The 13,431-nt window shown below is 45.4% G+C and overlaps 1 protein-coding gene across 1 annotated transcript in view; it reads left to right on the top strand.

Annotated features, from left to right (window-relative positions):
• MACROH2A2 (macroH2A.2 histone) overlaps nt 1-13,431 on the top strand; it is a 56,061-nt gene that overhangs the window by 30,617 nt on the left and 12,013 nt on the right. Inside the window, exons 3-6 of the mRNA XM_035268107.3 lie at nt 3,982-4,088; nt 5,918-6,115; nt 8,128-8,238; nt 9,701-9,800. Coding sequence (XP_035123998.1) covers nt 3,982-4,088; nt 5,918-6,115; nt 8,128-8,238; nt 9,701-9,800 — 516 coding nt within the window. The remainder of the gene's footprint in view (nt 1-3,981; nt 4,089-5,917; nt 6,116-8,127; nt 8,239-9,700; nt 9,801-13,431) is intronic.

Here is a 13,431-nt window from a genome sequence, read left to right as displayed (position 1 = left end):
GAAATCCCTGAGATCAATAAAATCACTCAAGCATGTAGCAAACTTTTATATTTCATGGGACTATATTTGCCATAATAACATTTGACACTATTAATGATGATCAATGTTTTTCTCGTTTCATTTGCTTTGAATTTTTTCTTTTTAGGCAGGGTCCTCTGTCACCAAGGCTGGAGTGCAGTAACACTATCACAGCTCACTGCAGCCTTGAACTCCTGAGCTCAAGCAGTCCTCCCACCTCAGCTTCCCAAAGTGCTGGGGTTATAGGCATGAGCCCTGTGCCTGGCTAATAATTAATGTTATTACAAACATTTAAATGGTGAAGTCCATGTCTCAAGGATGTCCAGACTAAACATTCGGAAGAGATAAGAACTATTTGATGTAGATTTTCTGTGAGGTATTATCTTTTCCTCGATAAGGAAAACAAAAATTCCTACCACTGCTTTTGCATTAGAACACAGAATCAAGGTTTTCTTTCTTATAAATCATTTCAAAAGGGTTTAAGAGCCCAGTTGCATGTTCCCCAACATCGTCTGCATTCCCCGAATTGTGCTGCCTGCTGAGTCTCCACCTTCAGTCTCGTCCTATGCTGCATTTGATTCCGGCAGATTTTTCGTCTGTGAATCTAGTATCTGTGCATCTGTCTGTCAAGTGAAAATAACCTGACCTTCAGGGGCTTCCTGAAGACTCCAGATATGTAGTGCTTCCCATTAGCCCTATCTCTTATTGCTGACAGTTAATTTGATGAACTTGGGGAGGACGCTTAATTTCTCCCTCTAAATGCAGGTAACAGGAGGCAGGAAAGTAATGATCCGGAATGCTAAATTCAATTCAGTTGCACAGAAGCTTCAAATTGGGAGGCTCGTTAATCCCCAAACCCATCTAGAAAAAGGGATGAGGGGAGTGCTTCTTCCTCCCAGGTGTACCCCAGAAATAACAGTCCCTTGGGATGAGCAGGTGCGGCACACTTCCCTTCACTGTGCACAACACAGAGCCATAAAGCAAGCCTGCCAGGAACAGGGGCTCACACCTGGAAATCCCAACACTTGGGGAAGCTAAAGTGGGAGGACCACTTGAGCCCGGGAGTTTGAGACCAGCCTGGACAACGAAGTGAAACTCTGTTCTCTACAAAAAAAAAAAAATTAATAATTAGCCTGGTGTGTTAACACAAGCCTGTGGTCCCAGCTACTGAGGAGGCTGAGGAGGAAGGATCACTTGAGTCCAGGAGGTTAAGGCTGCAGTGAACCATGATCACATCACTGCACTCCAACCTGGGTGACAGAGTGAGACCCTGTCTCAAAAAATAAATAAAGTCTGTCTGAAAGCTTTATAATTTCATTTTCTTTCTTCCTTTTCTTTTTTGAAACAGAATCTCACTCTTACCCAGGCTGGAATGCAGTGGCCTGATCTTGGCTCACTGCAGCTTCCACCTCTCCACCTCCCAGGTTCAAGCGATTCTCCTGCCTCAGTGTCCTATGTAGCTGGGATTACAGGCTCACGCCACCAAGCCTGGCTAATTTCTGTATTTTTAGTAGAGACAGGGCTTCACCATGTTGACCAAGCTGGTCTCAAACTCCTGACCTCAGGTGATCCGTTCGCCTCTGCCTCCCAAATTGCTGGAATTACAGGCATCAGCCACCATTCCCAGCCACTCCATTTCATTTTGCTCTTGTTGCCCAGGCTGGAGTGCAATGGGGCAATCTCGGCTCACTGCAACCTCCAGCTCCTGGGTTCCAGCGATTCTCCTGCATCAGCCTCCCGAATAGCTGGGATTGCAGGTGCCTGCCACCATGCACAGCTGATTTTTGTATTTTTAGTAGAGACAGGGTTTCACCATGTTGGTCAGGCTGGTCTTGAATTCCTGACCTCAGGTGATCCACCTGCCTCTCCCTCCCAAAGTGCTGGGATTACAGATGTGAGCCACCGCGCCCTTTTGAAGAGAAAGCAAGAATTGGACAACAGCTTGAATGCAGCAAACCTGGTTATCGCATACAGCATTAATTTCGTTTTTCCAATATAACCTGTATGTTCACAGACAGCATTAATTTAAAATACCCTATCACACTGTCCCAACAAGCGTGCTCACACCTCTCAAATTTTAGAGCCCCAATCTTTGATTCGGAAAACATGGTCATTGTATACATGAATTGTTGGTAAACACAATATTCATTGCTTGATAATCTGGAAAAGACGTGAGAATGGATTGACGGTGATTTAGCACTTTTCTTTATGGAAATGCCTACAAATATTTAACTGTAATGTTTATTTTATTCTAATTGTTTTATTAATCACATTTGCTTAGTTAATATGGCATACTTATGCCAGGTTTTTGTTATTGCCATAGATTTTATGAATGATGGCAATTTCATGTGCTCTTTTATTTGAAATTAGGTTGATTGTAGAGACTCATAAAAAAGTCATCTGTTAATTTTAGGGCTTAGTATTTGTGCGATTGTGTCAGCGTATCCTCTCAGCACATACCTACATGCACACACACATGTAGGCCTCCCTGCACACTCTCACACACACAATACATTCATGCACACACACACACTTTCCCCCCTCATTATCAGTGAGACAACACATTGGCAATTGCCTTTAACTTTCCAAAGGAAGGAATTTTTCTTTAAAGGCTCATTCATACTTTTGAAGGCAAATTTGATTTAGTGGAACATCCTTCTAAAATTGAAAAAGAAAGAGAAATAACAAAATAAAACAGAAGAAGAAGGGGGAAGCATATAGATAGTAGAACCAATTCTACAGATAGAGATTTTTTTTTTTTTACCCCAAGGTTTTAGTAGCATGTGAAATCGCTTTAGGAAAATTTCTTCTTATCAACTTCTTCACATTTGCCAAGTGGCGTGTTTGTTAAAGTCAGCCATGCTGAAGTTTTGGGGAATTATGTGGAAGACGCCCAGGCTGCCTGCTTTCCCATGCAGGGCTCGTGGGCATTCCCTTTAGGAATTCACTTTTTGGGGTAAGCATTTCCTCGTCCCACAGTATAAGTCAGTCCTTCCATCCACTTTTCTTCTAGGACAGGAAGGACCGAGGGCATTGAGCAAAGAGGAAAAAGAGGGTCTCAGAGGTCCCAGTGGGGACCCGGAACAGACTTTACCTACATCACTGTTCTCTTCAGAGAGAGGAATTTAGGTTCTATAATAGGATTCTGTATTGGTCAGGATTTACTTCTACAGACAGTGGCTTCAGCAAGAGAGAGTATTTCACTCTCATACAAAAGAAGTCTAGAAAAGACAGTCTACATTGCTGGAAACTCAGTTTCCTTCTGTGCCCTTGCTCTCTAGTGCACAACTTCCTCTTCTTGGTCCAAGAGGGCTGTTCAAATTTCAGCCAGCATGTCCTCAGCCCACCAGTAGAAAGGAAAGAAGGGCACAGCCCCTTCATTGACTGACATGTCCCTGAAGGACCAGACAATACAATGGCTTGCCTTCGTTGGCCAAATACTGGCCACAGAACCCCACTTATCAAGGGAAATACAGTCTTCCTTCCTGTGGCTATGGGCTCGGCCAAAAAGTCAGAAGTCCTGCACCAAGGAAGAAGAGGAAGAGGGAGAACTGATGCTGAGGGTAAATCCGGAGGCTCTGCCACAGGATCGTATGACATCCTGCTAAAATAGCTTACTTCTCTGTGACCTATTTTTTCTTTTCTTAAATTTTTTAAATTTTTTCTTTTTTTAGAGAAAGGAACTCACTCTGTTGCCCAGGCTGGGGTGCAGTGGCATAGTCATAGCTCACCGCAGGCTTGAACTCCTGGCTGGGCTCAAGTGATCCTCCTGCCTCAGCCTCCTGAGTAGCTGGGACTACATAGGAACCTGAGTTCTTTTATGCTTCCTGGATTTCTTTCCAGGGCAATACATAGAAATCACAAATGAATAAATGTGATCAAATTTGAAGATCATTTCTAAAGAAAAGCTTTAGCTCAGACCCCATTCTGTGATTGCCTGTTAACACCTCCTTGTAATTTCAGCGGAAATTCTAGAATTGGCTGGGAATGCCGCAAGGGACAACAAGAAGGCCCGGATAGCCCCGCGACACATCTTGCTGGCAGTTGCCAATGATGAGGAGCTGAACCAGGTATGTCTGAAGCATTGCGAGAAGCCGCAGAATAGGTTCGCCAAACATACTAACGTGTGCGGCTGGCTGGCCGTGAGTCACTCCCGCTAAAGTTCCCAATTACGTTTATATTAAAAATGTCAGGCCATATAAAAGAACAAATTCTGCTAGCTCTATCATTCACATTCGAACTAAAATTGCATCTGGCATAGATCTCATTAGATATTCTAGGTCTTACCAGACCTTTCTTTTCTCTTTAAAGTTCTGTGTGTTGCTGAAGAAGTTGTGGCACAAATGTTAGTTATTCTCTTCACTTTCTTCGCCCAAACTTGGTTGACAGTTTTTTCTGATGAAGGCAGAAGACTCCTTCTTTATATTTTAGAACCAACCCTTTATAGTCTGAAACTGACTCAAAAGTCAAGTGAATATCGCCTCTTCGCCCACAGTATATGTAAGGTGGTAGGTAAATAGCATAAGAATTTTTATTTCTGTTTCATTTATCTTTATTTTCTAATTTCTTTCTTGTCAAACTTTAGTAAAGAAGCCGTTTTTATGGCCAATCCGTCACAGACTGATGATTTCCAAAACTGTAATAAAAATTACTCGAAAAATTAAAGTAAACTACAAACCACAATTTTTTGTGATCAGATTCAATAGGTATACAGTAACTGTCAGTCTGCAATGGAAGTTTCTAGATGCTGACTATACTTCTCTTGTCACTGATGGGTAACTACCAGTTCAGGGGTGAGCCGTGGTCGCAGACCATGCTTGGGGTAGTGTTGGTTTAGAATCTGCAGAGTATTTTAGTGAAGTAGCACGTATATGTTCTTTTCGGGGGTGAGCCGTGGTCGCAGACCATGCTTGGGGTAGTGTTGGTTTAGAATCTGCAGAGTATTTTAGTGGAGTAGCACGTATATGTTCTTTTCAGGGGTGAGCCGTGGTCGTAGACCACGCTTGGGGTAGTGTTGGTTTAGAATCTGCAGAGTATTTTAGTGAAGTAGCACGTATATGTTCTTTTCAGGGGTGAGCCGTGGTCGCAGACCACGCTTGGGTAGTGTTGGTTTAGAATCTGCAGAGTATTTTAGTGGAGTAGCACGTATATATTCTTTACCAATAAACAAACATGTTGATGGGGAGGAGCACGGCCAGATATACTTTACTGATGGAATGTATGTGCAAGTTGCGGAGACCACTGGTCTCTCATTAACTGGGTCTAGTCTTTGCAATGACCTTTGAACCTCATTTTCTCAAGCTGCGCTCCCCGCATGGGGAGCTCTTTATCCTCTGTTGCGTCTGGAATTCCAGAGCCCTGGGCAACATCCCTGGTTTCAACTTCTGTATCCCTTCTATTTTGCTTTGCTTTGTTTTGCTTTCTGTACATCACAGGATGCCTTGTTACCCTAAAGAGAAACGCTCGGCAACTGAAAGAGGGAAAGGCCAATTCACTGGTGTATTATGCAGTTTCTTTAGGAAAGCAGAGGTCACTTCTAACTGTTAGAACTGTATGAAATCCAGGCCGAGTGCGGTGGCTCATGCCTGTAATCCCAGTACTTGGGAGGCTGAGGCAGGCGTGTCACCTGAGGTTAGGAGTTCGAGACCAGCCTGACCAACATGGCAAAATCCCATCTCTACCACAGCTGTGGTGGCAGGCACCTGTAATCTCAGCTGCTTGGGAGGCTAAGACAGGAGAATGGCTTGAATCCGGAGGCAGAAGCTACCGTGAGCCGAGATCGCGCCACTGCACTCCAGCCTGGGTGACGGAGTGGGACTCTGTCTCCAAAAAAAGAACTGTATTAAATCGATAACTAGCAAGCTGTTTGCTACATGAGTGTATGCGTTTCTCTCTTCAGCTGCTAAAAGGAGTGACCATCGCCAGTGGAGGTGTGCTGCCCAGAATTCACCCCGAACTGCTGGCCAAAAAGCGAGGGACCAAAGGCAAGTCGGAAACGATCCTCTCCCCACCCCCAGAGAAAAGAGGCAGGAAGGCCACGTCAGGCAAGAAGGGGGGGAAGAAATCCAAGGCTGCCAAACCACGGACATCCAAAAAGGTGAGCCGAGGCTGCATGTCCTGAGCCAAGCACTCCACTGCGATGGTCTGAAGGTCCATGTTCCCCCACAATTCATATGTGAAACCTAACCTCAGGGGCATAGGATTACGAGGCGAGGCCTTTGAGAGGTGACTAGATCATAAGGGCAGAGTCCTCACAAATGGGAACAGTCCCTTTATAAAAGAGGCCTGAGGGAGGCAGAGAAATCCTTCTGCCATGTGAGGACACAGCTAGAAGGTGTCCTCTACCAGGAAGTGAGCCCTTGCCAGACATGGAATCTACTGCACCAAGGACTTCCTGCCTCCAGAACTATGAGAAATGGGTTTCTGGGCCAGGCACAGTGGCTCATGCCTGTAATCCGAACACTTTGGGAGGCCAAGACAGGAGGATGTCTTGAGCCCAGGAGTTAGAGGCTGCAGTGAGCCATAATGGCACCACTGCACTCGAGCCTGGGTGACAGCACAAGACCCTGTCTCCAAGAAAAAGAAAGAAAGAGGTTTCTGTTGTTTGTGAGCCACCTAGCCAGCCTATGGCATTTTATTAGAGCAGCCCAGACAGACACTAAGACACTCACAGAACAGGAGGGAAGTTTAAAGATGAAACAGTGACAGCATAGCAGGCACCTCTGAAGGGCTGAGGACTCCTGCAGCTTGGTGCTGGGAGAAAATGACGAGAATGTACAGGTGAAAGAATAAAGGGCCTTTGAGGTTAGAGCGGAAATCATGAAACAGGGTCATCTCTAGATTTCCAAACCCAAAGCGGGGATAGTTTTCAGATCTCTTTTAGTACCCCCAGCAAATCTGAAGTGAGACATGATAGCCTGGAACCGCGTTTTATGTCTCTGCAGAGCTCCGTGCTGCCTTCCAAACAGTCTCTAGTCTCCTGCAGGCAGTGTCCTGGGTGCCACCAGCAGAATTTCGGGTGTTTGGGATAGCGTGATACATGAGGTAGCTTAGCTCAGAGATGCCACTGGTAGAATAATGTTTTCCTATGTTGCCCAGGACAGTAACCACTGGTCACATGTGGCTTTTTTAAGAGACGGGGTCTCACTCTATTACCCAGGCTGGAGTACAGGAAGGCAGTGGCAAGATCATAGCTCACTATAGCCTCAAACTTCTGGGCTCAAGCCACCCTCCTGCCCCAGCCTCCCAAAGCATTGGAATTATAGGTGTGAGCCAAGGCACCCAGCCAAGGCTATTTAGATTTGAATTAAAACTTCTTTGATTACATCAGCCACATTTCAAGCGCCTAGCCACATCTACTGAGGATCACAGACAGACTGTTCCCGATCACACAAAGTTCCATTGGACAGCCCTGCTGTTGCTGTAGAAGTTGTGGGTGTTTCATTCCACGCTGCCTCTGTGCCTAGAAATCCTGGGGATAAAGGAGGTATCAACGGCCCCCTCGGCTCTGATCCCTGTTGTCGTGAGCTGCAGGCATTAAAAAGAGCAAGGACAGGCCAGTCACAGTGGCTCACACCTGTAATCCCAGCACTTTGGGAGGCCGAGGCAGGCGGATCACAAGGTCAAGAGATCGAGACCATCCTGGCCAAAATTGTGAAACCCCGTCTCTACTAAATATCCAAAAATCACCCAGACGTGGTGACAGACGTGTAATCCCAGCTACTCGGGAGGCTGAGGCAGAGAATTGCTTGAACCCGGGAGGCAGAGTGTGCGTGAGCCAAGATCATGCCACTGCACTCCAGCCTGAGCAACAAAGTGAGACTCTGTCTCAAAAAAAAAAGAGCAAAGACAATGTACTGGTACACAGGGTAGGTGAGGACTGCAGGGAGGTGGGCCCTTTAACACACTTTCGATTTGGCTGTTTTGCAGTGCCCTCTTCTTTCCTTTATTGCTGACTTTTGCTTCCTTCCATCAAAAAATAGCAGAACCCATCGTCTAGCCGCTTCCTTTCATGTTCAACTTGGTGACAGCCATGAGAAGAGCTTAATAGAGGCAGCTCAGGCTTTTTCTGGATTGGTTCTCATGTGGCCTTCTGATTTTTACCAACAGTCCAAACCGAAGGACAGCGATAAAGAAGGAACTTCAAATTCCACCTCTGAAGATGGGCCGGGGGATGGATTCACCATTCTGTCTTCTAAGAGCCTTGTTCTGGGACAGAAGGTAACACGGAGAATCGCACTGTGCTGTATTAAAACACTAGTGTATTTTTATGACCTGCTGTTTACAGGCAATGGTGCCTCCCTTGCCTCCCTAATAATGACTTTCACTGCAGTCTTGAATTATTCATTTTTAAACTAAAGAGCTGTGGCAGTGTCAGCACTGTGAGAGTGAACAAGCTCTTTTTTGCTGAGAATTGTTAATGCTAACATTGGTCAGACAAAGGTAAGCATAGAAGCTCTTTCTGGTCAGTAGATAGGATGGCATTACTGGTTTTGCTGGGAATTCCCCATACCCCAGTTATTTCTACATCTGCCCGAAAAAATACATCGTACCATTACATGGTACAGTGTAATTTATCAAAGAAAGGAAATAGAAATATATGTTGCCCAAACATCCTTGGTATTAGAAATGAATTATTTGCCAATAATTCAGTCTGCCTGCTTTCCTAGGCTCTAGAAAGAAAACAAACAGAGCTATACATTTGAACAGTCTTCAGCAACACAACAGCAGCCCAGCCAGACATGCAAATAATTCATTCCTACTAGTGTAAAGTTTACTGAGCAATTTATCTACCAAGTCAACTGGGGCTGAAATAAGACACCCAAGGAAAGAGTCCATTAATCATATCTCTGGTAGCTGAAGGTTTCCATCCTGACACCATAGTAAGCCTCCATTCCAAAGAACTGGGAAGAGCATGTTCTAAGAAGAGCATCGTGTGGCCGGTTACTAATGCGTCACTGATGAAAGCAGGGAAACAAAGAGTGGAATTTATGTCCCCTCTCAGGCCTGTTCACTGTTACATGATGATTAGCTTTCTCTCACTTAGCTAGGGGAACATAAAGGTCTTGCTCACACAGACCAACAATGGAGAATGCCCTCCATTCCACTCTACTATGAACACATAGGGTAGCATTTCCCAAGGGTAGCCCCAAGACTGTGGTCTCCAAAGGACAAGGGAGCCGGACACACCCAAGCCAGGATCCCAGAGCCCATTGCTTCTCTCCAGCAAGGTTATTGGCTTCAGACCCCTGCCCCACAAATTTTGTGCTCCTCTAGGGAGAATGTAGGGTGTTGAGGGGAGAAGAGAAAGCAAGCCCTGGGTTTCCTTGCCGGGGATGCTCAGAGGATGCATCACCAAAAACCAAGGCCACCAGAGTTGGAAACCAAAGTCCTGAGATGTAAGGGAAAGAAAGAAAGAGAGGGGAGGCCCTGTTCCTGTTCCAGGGAAGAGGAAATAGATTTGTTGATGCTGCCAGCCCCAAGGTAAAAGGCAAATCCATGGAGCTCAAGAGCTCCTTGCAAATCAGACATCTGGGAAACTGGAGGTTGTCACTCTCTATGCAGCCTTACATTGACGCTGAGTATGAATAATGAAAGAGCATTAATAAATGTAGGTAAAACATGAGGATTTTCAACAGGATTTTATCTTTTCCACATTCTCCATCTTTTCTTTCTAATGTAGCTGTCCTTAACCCAGAGTGACATCAGCCATATTGGCTCCATGAGAGTGGAGGGCATTGTCCACCCAACCACAGCCGAAATTGACCTCAAAGAAGATATAGGTAAGGTCCTGAGACTTCAGTAGAAGTGCCATAGAATAGGCCATCATTGAGGCAAGTTCTTGTGAAGCTGGTCATTGTTAACTGGCTATCCCATTGCTGGGTTCCCATGTCAAACTCTGTCTCTAAGTATAGTTGAACAGCTTCAATAGAGAGAAGCAAACTTTGTTTTAATTCTGCATATATTTTTCTGAAATTTTTATCTGGGTATTGTGCAAAAGCAAATCATTAGTGTACAGCTCGATGAATTTTTCTCAAAGTAGACCCCACTGTGTAACCAGCACCAAGATCCTGAAGCAGACCCTTACCAGCACCTCAGAAGTCCTCCTCAGCCCCACTCCCAGGCAGTATCTCTTCCAAGAGGAAACACTGTCCTGTCTTCTAAAAGCAGAGATGGGTTTCACATCTGTCTTGAATTTTGTATAGATGAAATCATGTCCGACTCCTTTTGCTCAACTTAGTATTGTGAAATCAATCCACGTTGTTGAGTATGGTTGTATTCATTCTTTTTCTTTGCTCTGTAGTATGACATGGTACAAATATATGACAGTTTATTGATCTATTCTACCACGGATGACATTTGGGGTGGTTTCCAGTTTGGGCTATAGTGAATAGTGCTACTGTAAATATTGTTGTACATGTTTACATATATCATAAGCTTCAATACTGGAGAATGCTAGTGATAAAAGGGAGATGGACATCTAGAAAAAATTAGGTTGTCCATTAAGCTATGAGCACTGAGTTATTTTGCCTGTGCTTTGCCCCCTGTCCCACGAGTGGCAGGGGGAGCTGTTACTAGGCAGGGTGGAGGAGCTTGGGAGGTCAAGCTGATACAGGCGCTGGAAATAACAGCATGCAACAGTCCCCATCCCATCCATTTCACCAGGCAGAACTGCCTTAAACTCTCCATGGGAAGGGTAAAATTAGCACAGAAGGGGCTTTGTCCCTAGGGCACAGGGCTTGCCTGTGAGGGAGGCAATTTGAGGTAGATGCTAGCAGTTCAGCCCTGGGTGGTAGCACTAGGGTTCCCAAGCAGCTGGAACTGCTGGTGTCCTCCTGACCTCAGAGGCCACTTGCTGTGCTGAAAAGAAGCCAGGACAGCCCTGGAGAAAGAGCATTACAGAGAAACAGGTCTCCTTCCACTCTCCATGGAAGGACGCCCTCTGGTGGCCATCATCTGGAGCTCTTTTAATAGGTGTCCTGCCTCTCACTGACACTTTGTAGTGTTCATACTTTACACATTTCTGTAGTATTTAAATTTTTATGTAAGAAAAACAATATGCTTCTTTTATTAATTGGCATGGTGGCAGAACAGAAAGAAAACTGGTCTGGGAGCAAAAATTCATGCTCAGATCTCAGCAGTGGATTCTAAGGCCAACGTCTTCAGGGTCTTGGGAGGAGAAATGGGCCAAAGGCAGCAGGTGGTTAAAAGGGCGGGTTCCAGGTCAGCCTGCCTGGACTGTCCCAGCTTTTCTGAATTGCTTCCTAGTTGTGTGAGCTTGGCAGGTTTCTAAACCTCCCTGAACCTTTGTTTCCCTCTGTAAGGGAAGATAACAATAGTACCTGTCCATAGGGGTGCTGAGAAGATGAAATCGAAGATACATGGATGGGCCTAGTGCAGTGCTGGGCTCCGAGGCAGTTAGTAATTGACAGGTGTTTTATTGCTGCTGTGTTAGGAGGAGTCCCTCCCATGATGATTCCATTCTCCACCACCATCACCCAAACTAACCATCCCACAGCCAAGGCCCCACCTTACTCTTTTCAAAACATTATGTTATTATGGAAAAAGTTGAGCATACACAAGAACAGCAGAAAAGTATCATGAAACCCTATGCAACCAGAGGCAATAATCAGCACCCATGGCCACATTTGTTTCAGCTCTTACCCCTTCCACATACTTCCACATGTCATCTGTGAATATTTCACAATGATCTCTAAAAGATAAGGGCAGTTTTTTAACAACACAGGTGCAATACCATTGTCATACCTTAAAAAAGAGCAATATCAGCAAATTACCAGTGTTCCCATTCCAGTTACATCATAAATGTCAAGTTTTTTAAACATTTGTTTAAACCAGGCATAATGGCACACTCCTGTAGTCCCAGCTACTTGGAAAGCTGAGGCAGGAGGATCGCTTGAGCCCAGGAGTTTGAAACCAGCCTGGACAATACAGTGGGACCCCTATTTCTTATTTTAAAAGGTGGGGAGGGCAAGTACAGTGGCTCACGCCTGTAATCCTAGCATTTTGGGAGGCTGAGGTGGGTGGACCATTTGAGCTCAGAAGTTCCAGACCAACCTGGGCCCACGGCAAAACCCTCCATCTACAAAAAATACAAAAATTAGCCAGCATTGTGGCACATGCTTGTGGTCCCAGCTATGGTGAGAGGCTGAGGCGGGAGGATCATCCAGAAGTTTCAGGCTGCAGTGAGCTGGGATCTTGCCACTACAGTCCAGCCTGGGCCACAGAGTGAGATCTTGTCTCATGAAAGAAAGAAAGAGAGGAAGGGGGCGGGAGAAAGAAAGAAAGAAAGAGAGAGAGAGAGAGAGAGAGAGAGAGAGAGAAAGAGGGAAGGAAGGGAGAAAGAAAGAAAGAAAGAAAAGGAAGGAGGGGGAGGGGGGAGAGAAAGGAAGAAAAAAAAGAAAATTTGTTTATTTGATTTAGGATCCAAGCAAATCCACACACAGCAGTTGGTTGATAAGTCTCTTAGACCAAAGGTTCCCCCTTCATCTCTATTTCATTCTTATTTCTTTGCAATTCATTTGTTGAGGAAGCCGGGCCATTTGTCCTGTGGGGTTTCATACAGTGCAGATTTTGTTGATTACATCCTCCCGGCATCATGAAGCATGTTTCTTTGTTTTTTTACAACTCAGTAGTTGGATCTAGAGGTTTCATGAGGCGTAGGTTTGAAACTTTGCCAAGACTCCTTGGTCAGCAGCGAGCGCTCGTGCCTCAGGAGGCGTATCATGCCTGGTTGTCTGTCTTCGTGTGATGCTGCTGGCCACTGATGCCTCTTCTCCAGATTCCACCATTCATTAGGAGTTGCAAAGCTGTGGTATTCTCATTCTAGCACGACTTCTTTTCTTCTCAGGAATGCTTCTGTAGAGAGAAACTACCTCTCTCCAGGCTGCTTTTTTCTTAAAAGCCTTCAGTGAGGAGGGTGGATTCCCCTTCCACACATTCCCATTTGGCTGTTGACCTGAATACAGAGGGCAGCAGTGTAGACCTAGTCCCTTGCTTCTCAACATGAACGGGCTGCCAGCTTCAGTTACCCCACCTTCTCCAGGCTTCTGGACTCAATAAATCAACAGCGTCCAGGAATCTGGGGGCCAGAAAGGAGCCTCGGAGGTACTGGGTATAATGCACAGTCTCCATTTCTCAGTTGCATCATGGAAATCCAAGCACTTTAATGAAGAAACCCCCTCCACACACCCTCCCCGTGTTCAGTGACACTTGTAGTTCTGGTGTGGGAATCATCACCACCAGGCCCTGAGGAAGACTCTGAACTGAACAAGAATAATGGTGATGATCATAAAGAGAGAGCTGAGGCTTCCCCAGACATCCAGATCACCGAGTTCATTAGAAGATGAAAACACCTGAAAAACACCTCATCTGCTGCCCCAAAGCAGCAGTCAT

The sequence above is a fragment of the Callithrix jacchus genome, chromosome 12 (genome assembly GCF_049354715.1).
Source record: "Callithrix jacchus isolate 240 chromosome 12, calJac240_pri, whole genome shotgun sequence".
In the NCBI taxonomy this organism is placed as follows: domain Eukaryota; kingdom Metazoa; phylum Chordata; class Mammalia; order Primates; family Cebidae; genus Callithrix; species Callithrix jacchus.
This window is presented reverse-complemented; position numbering and strand designations above follow the sequence as displayed.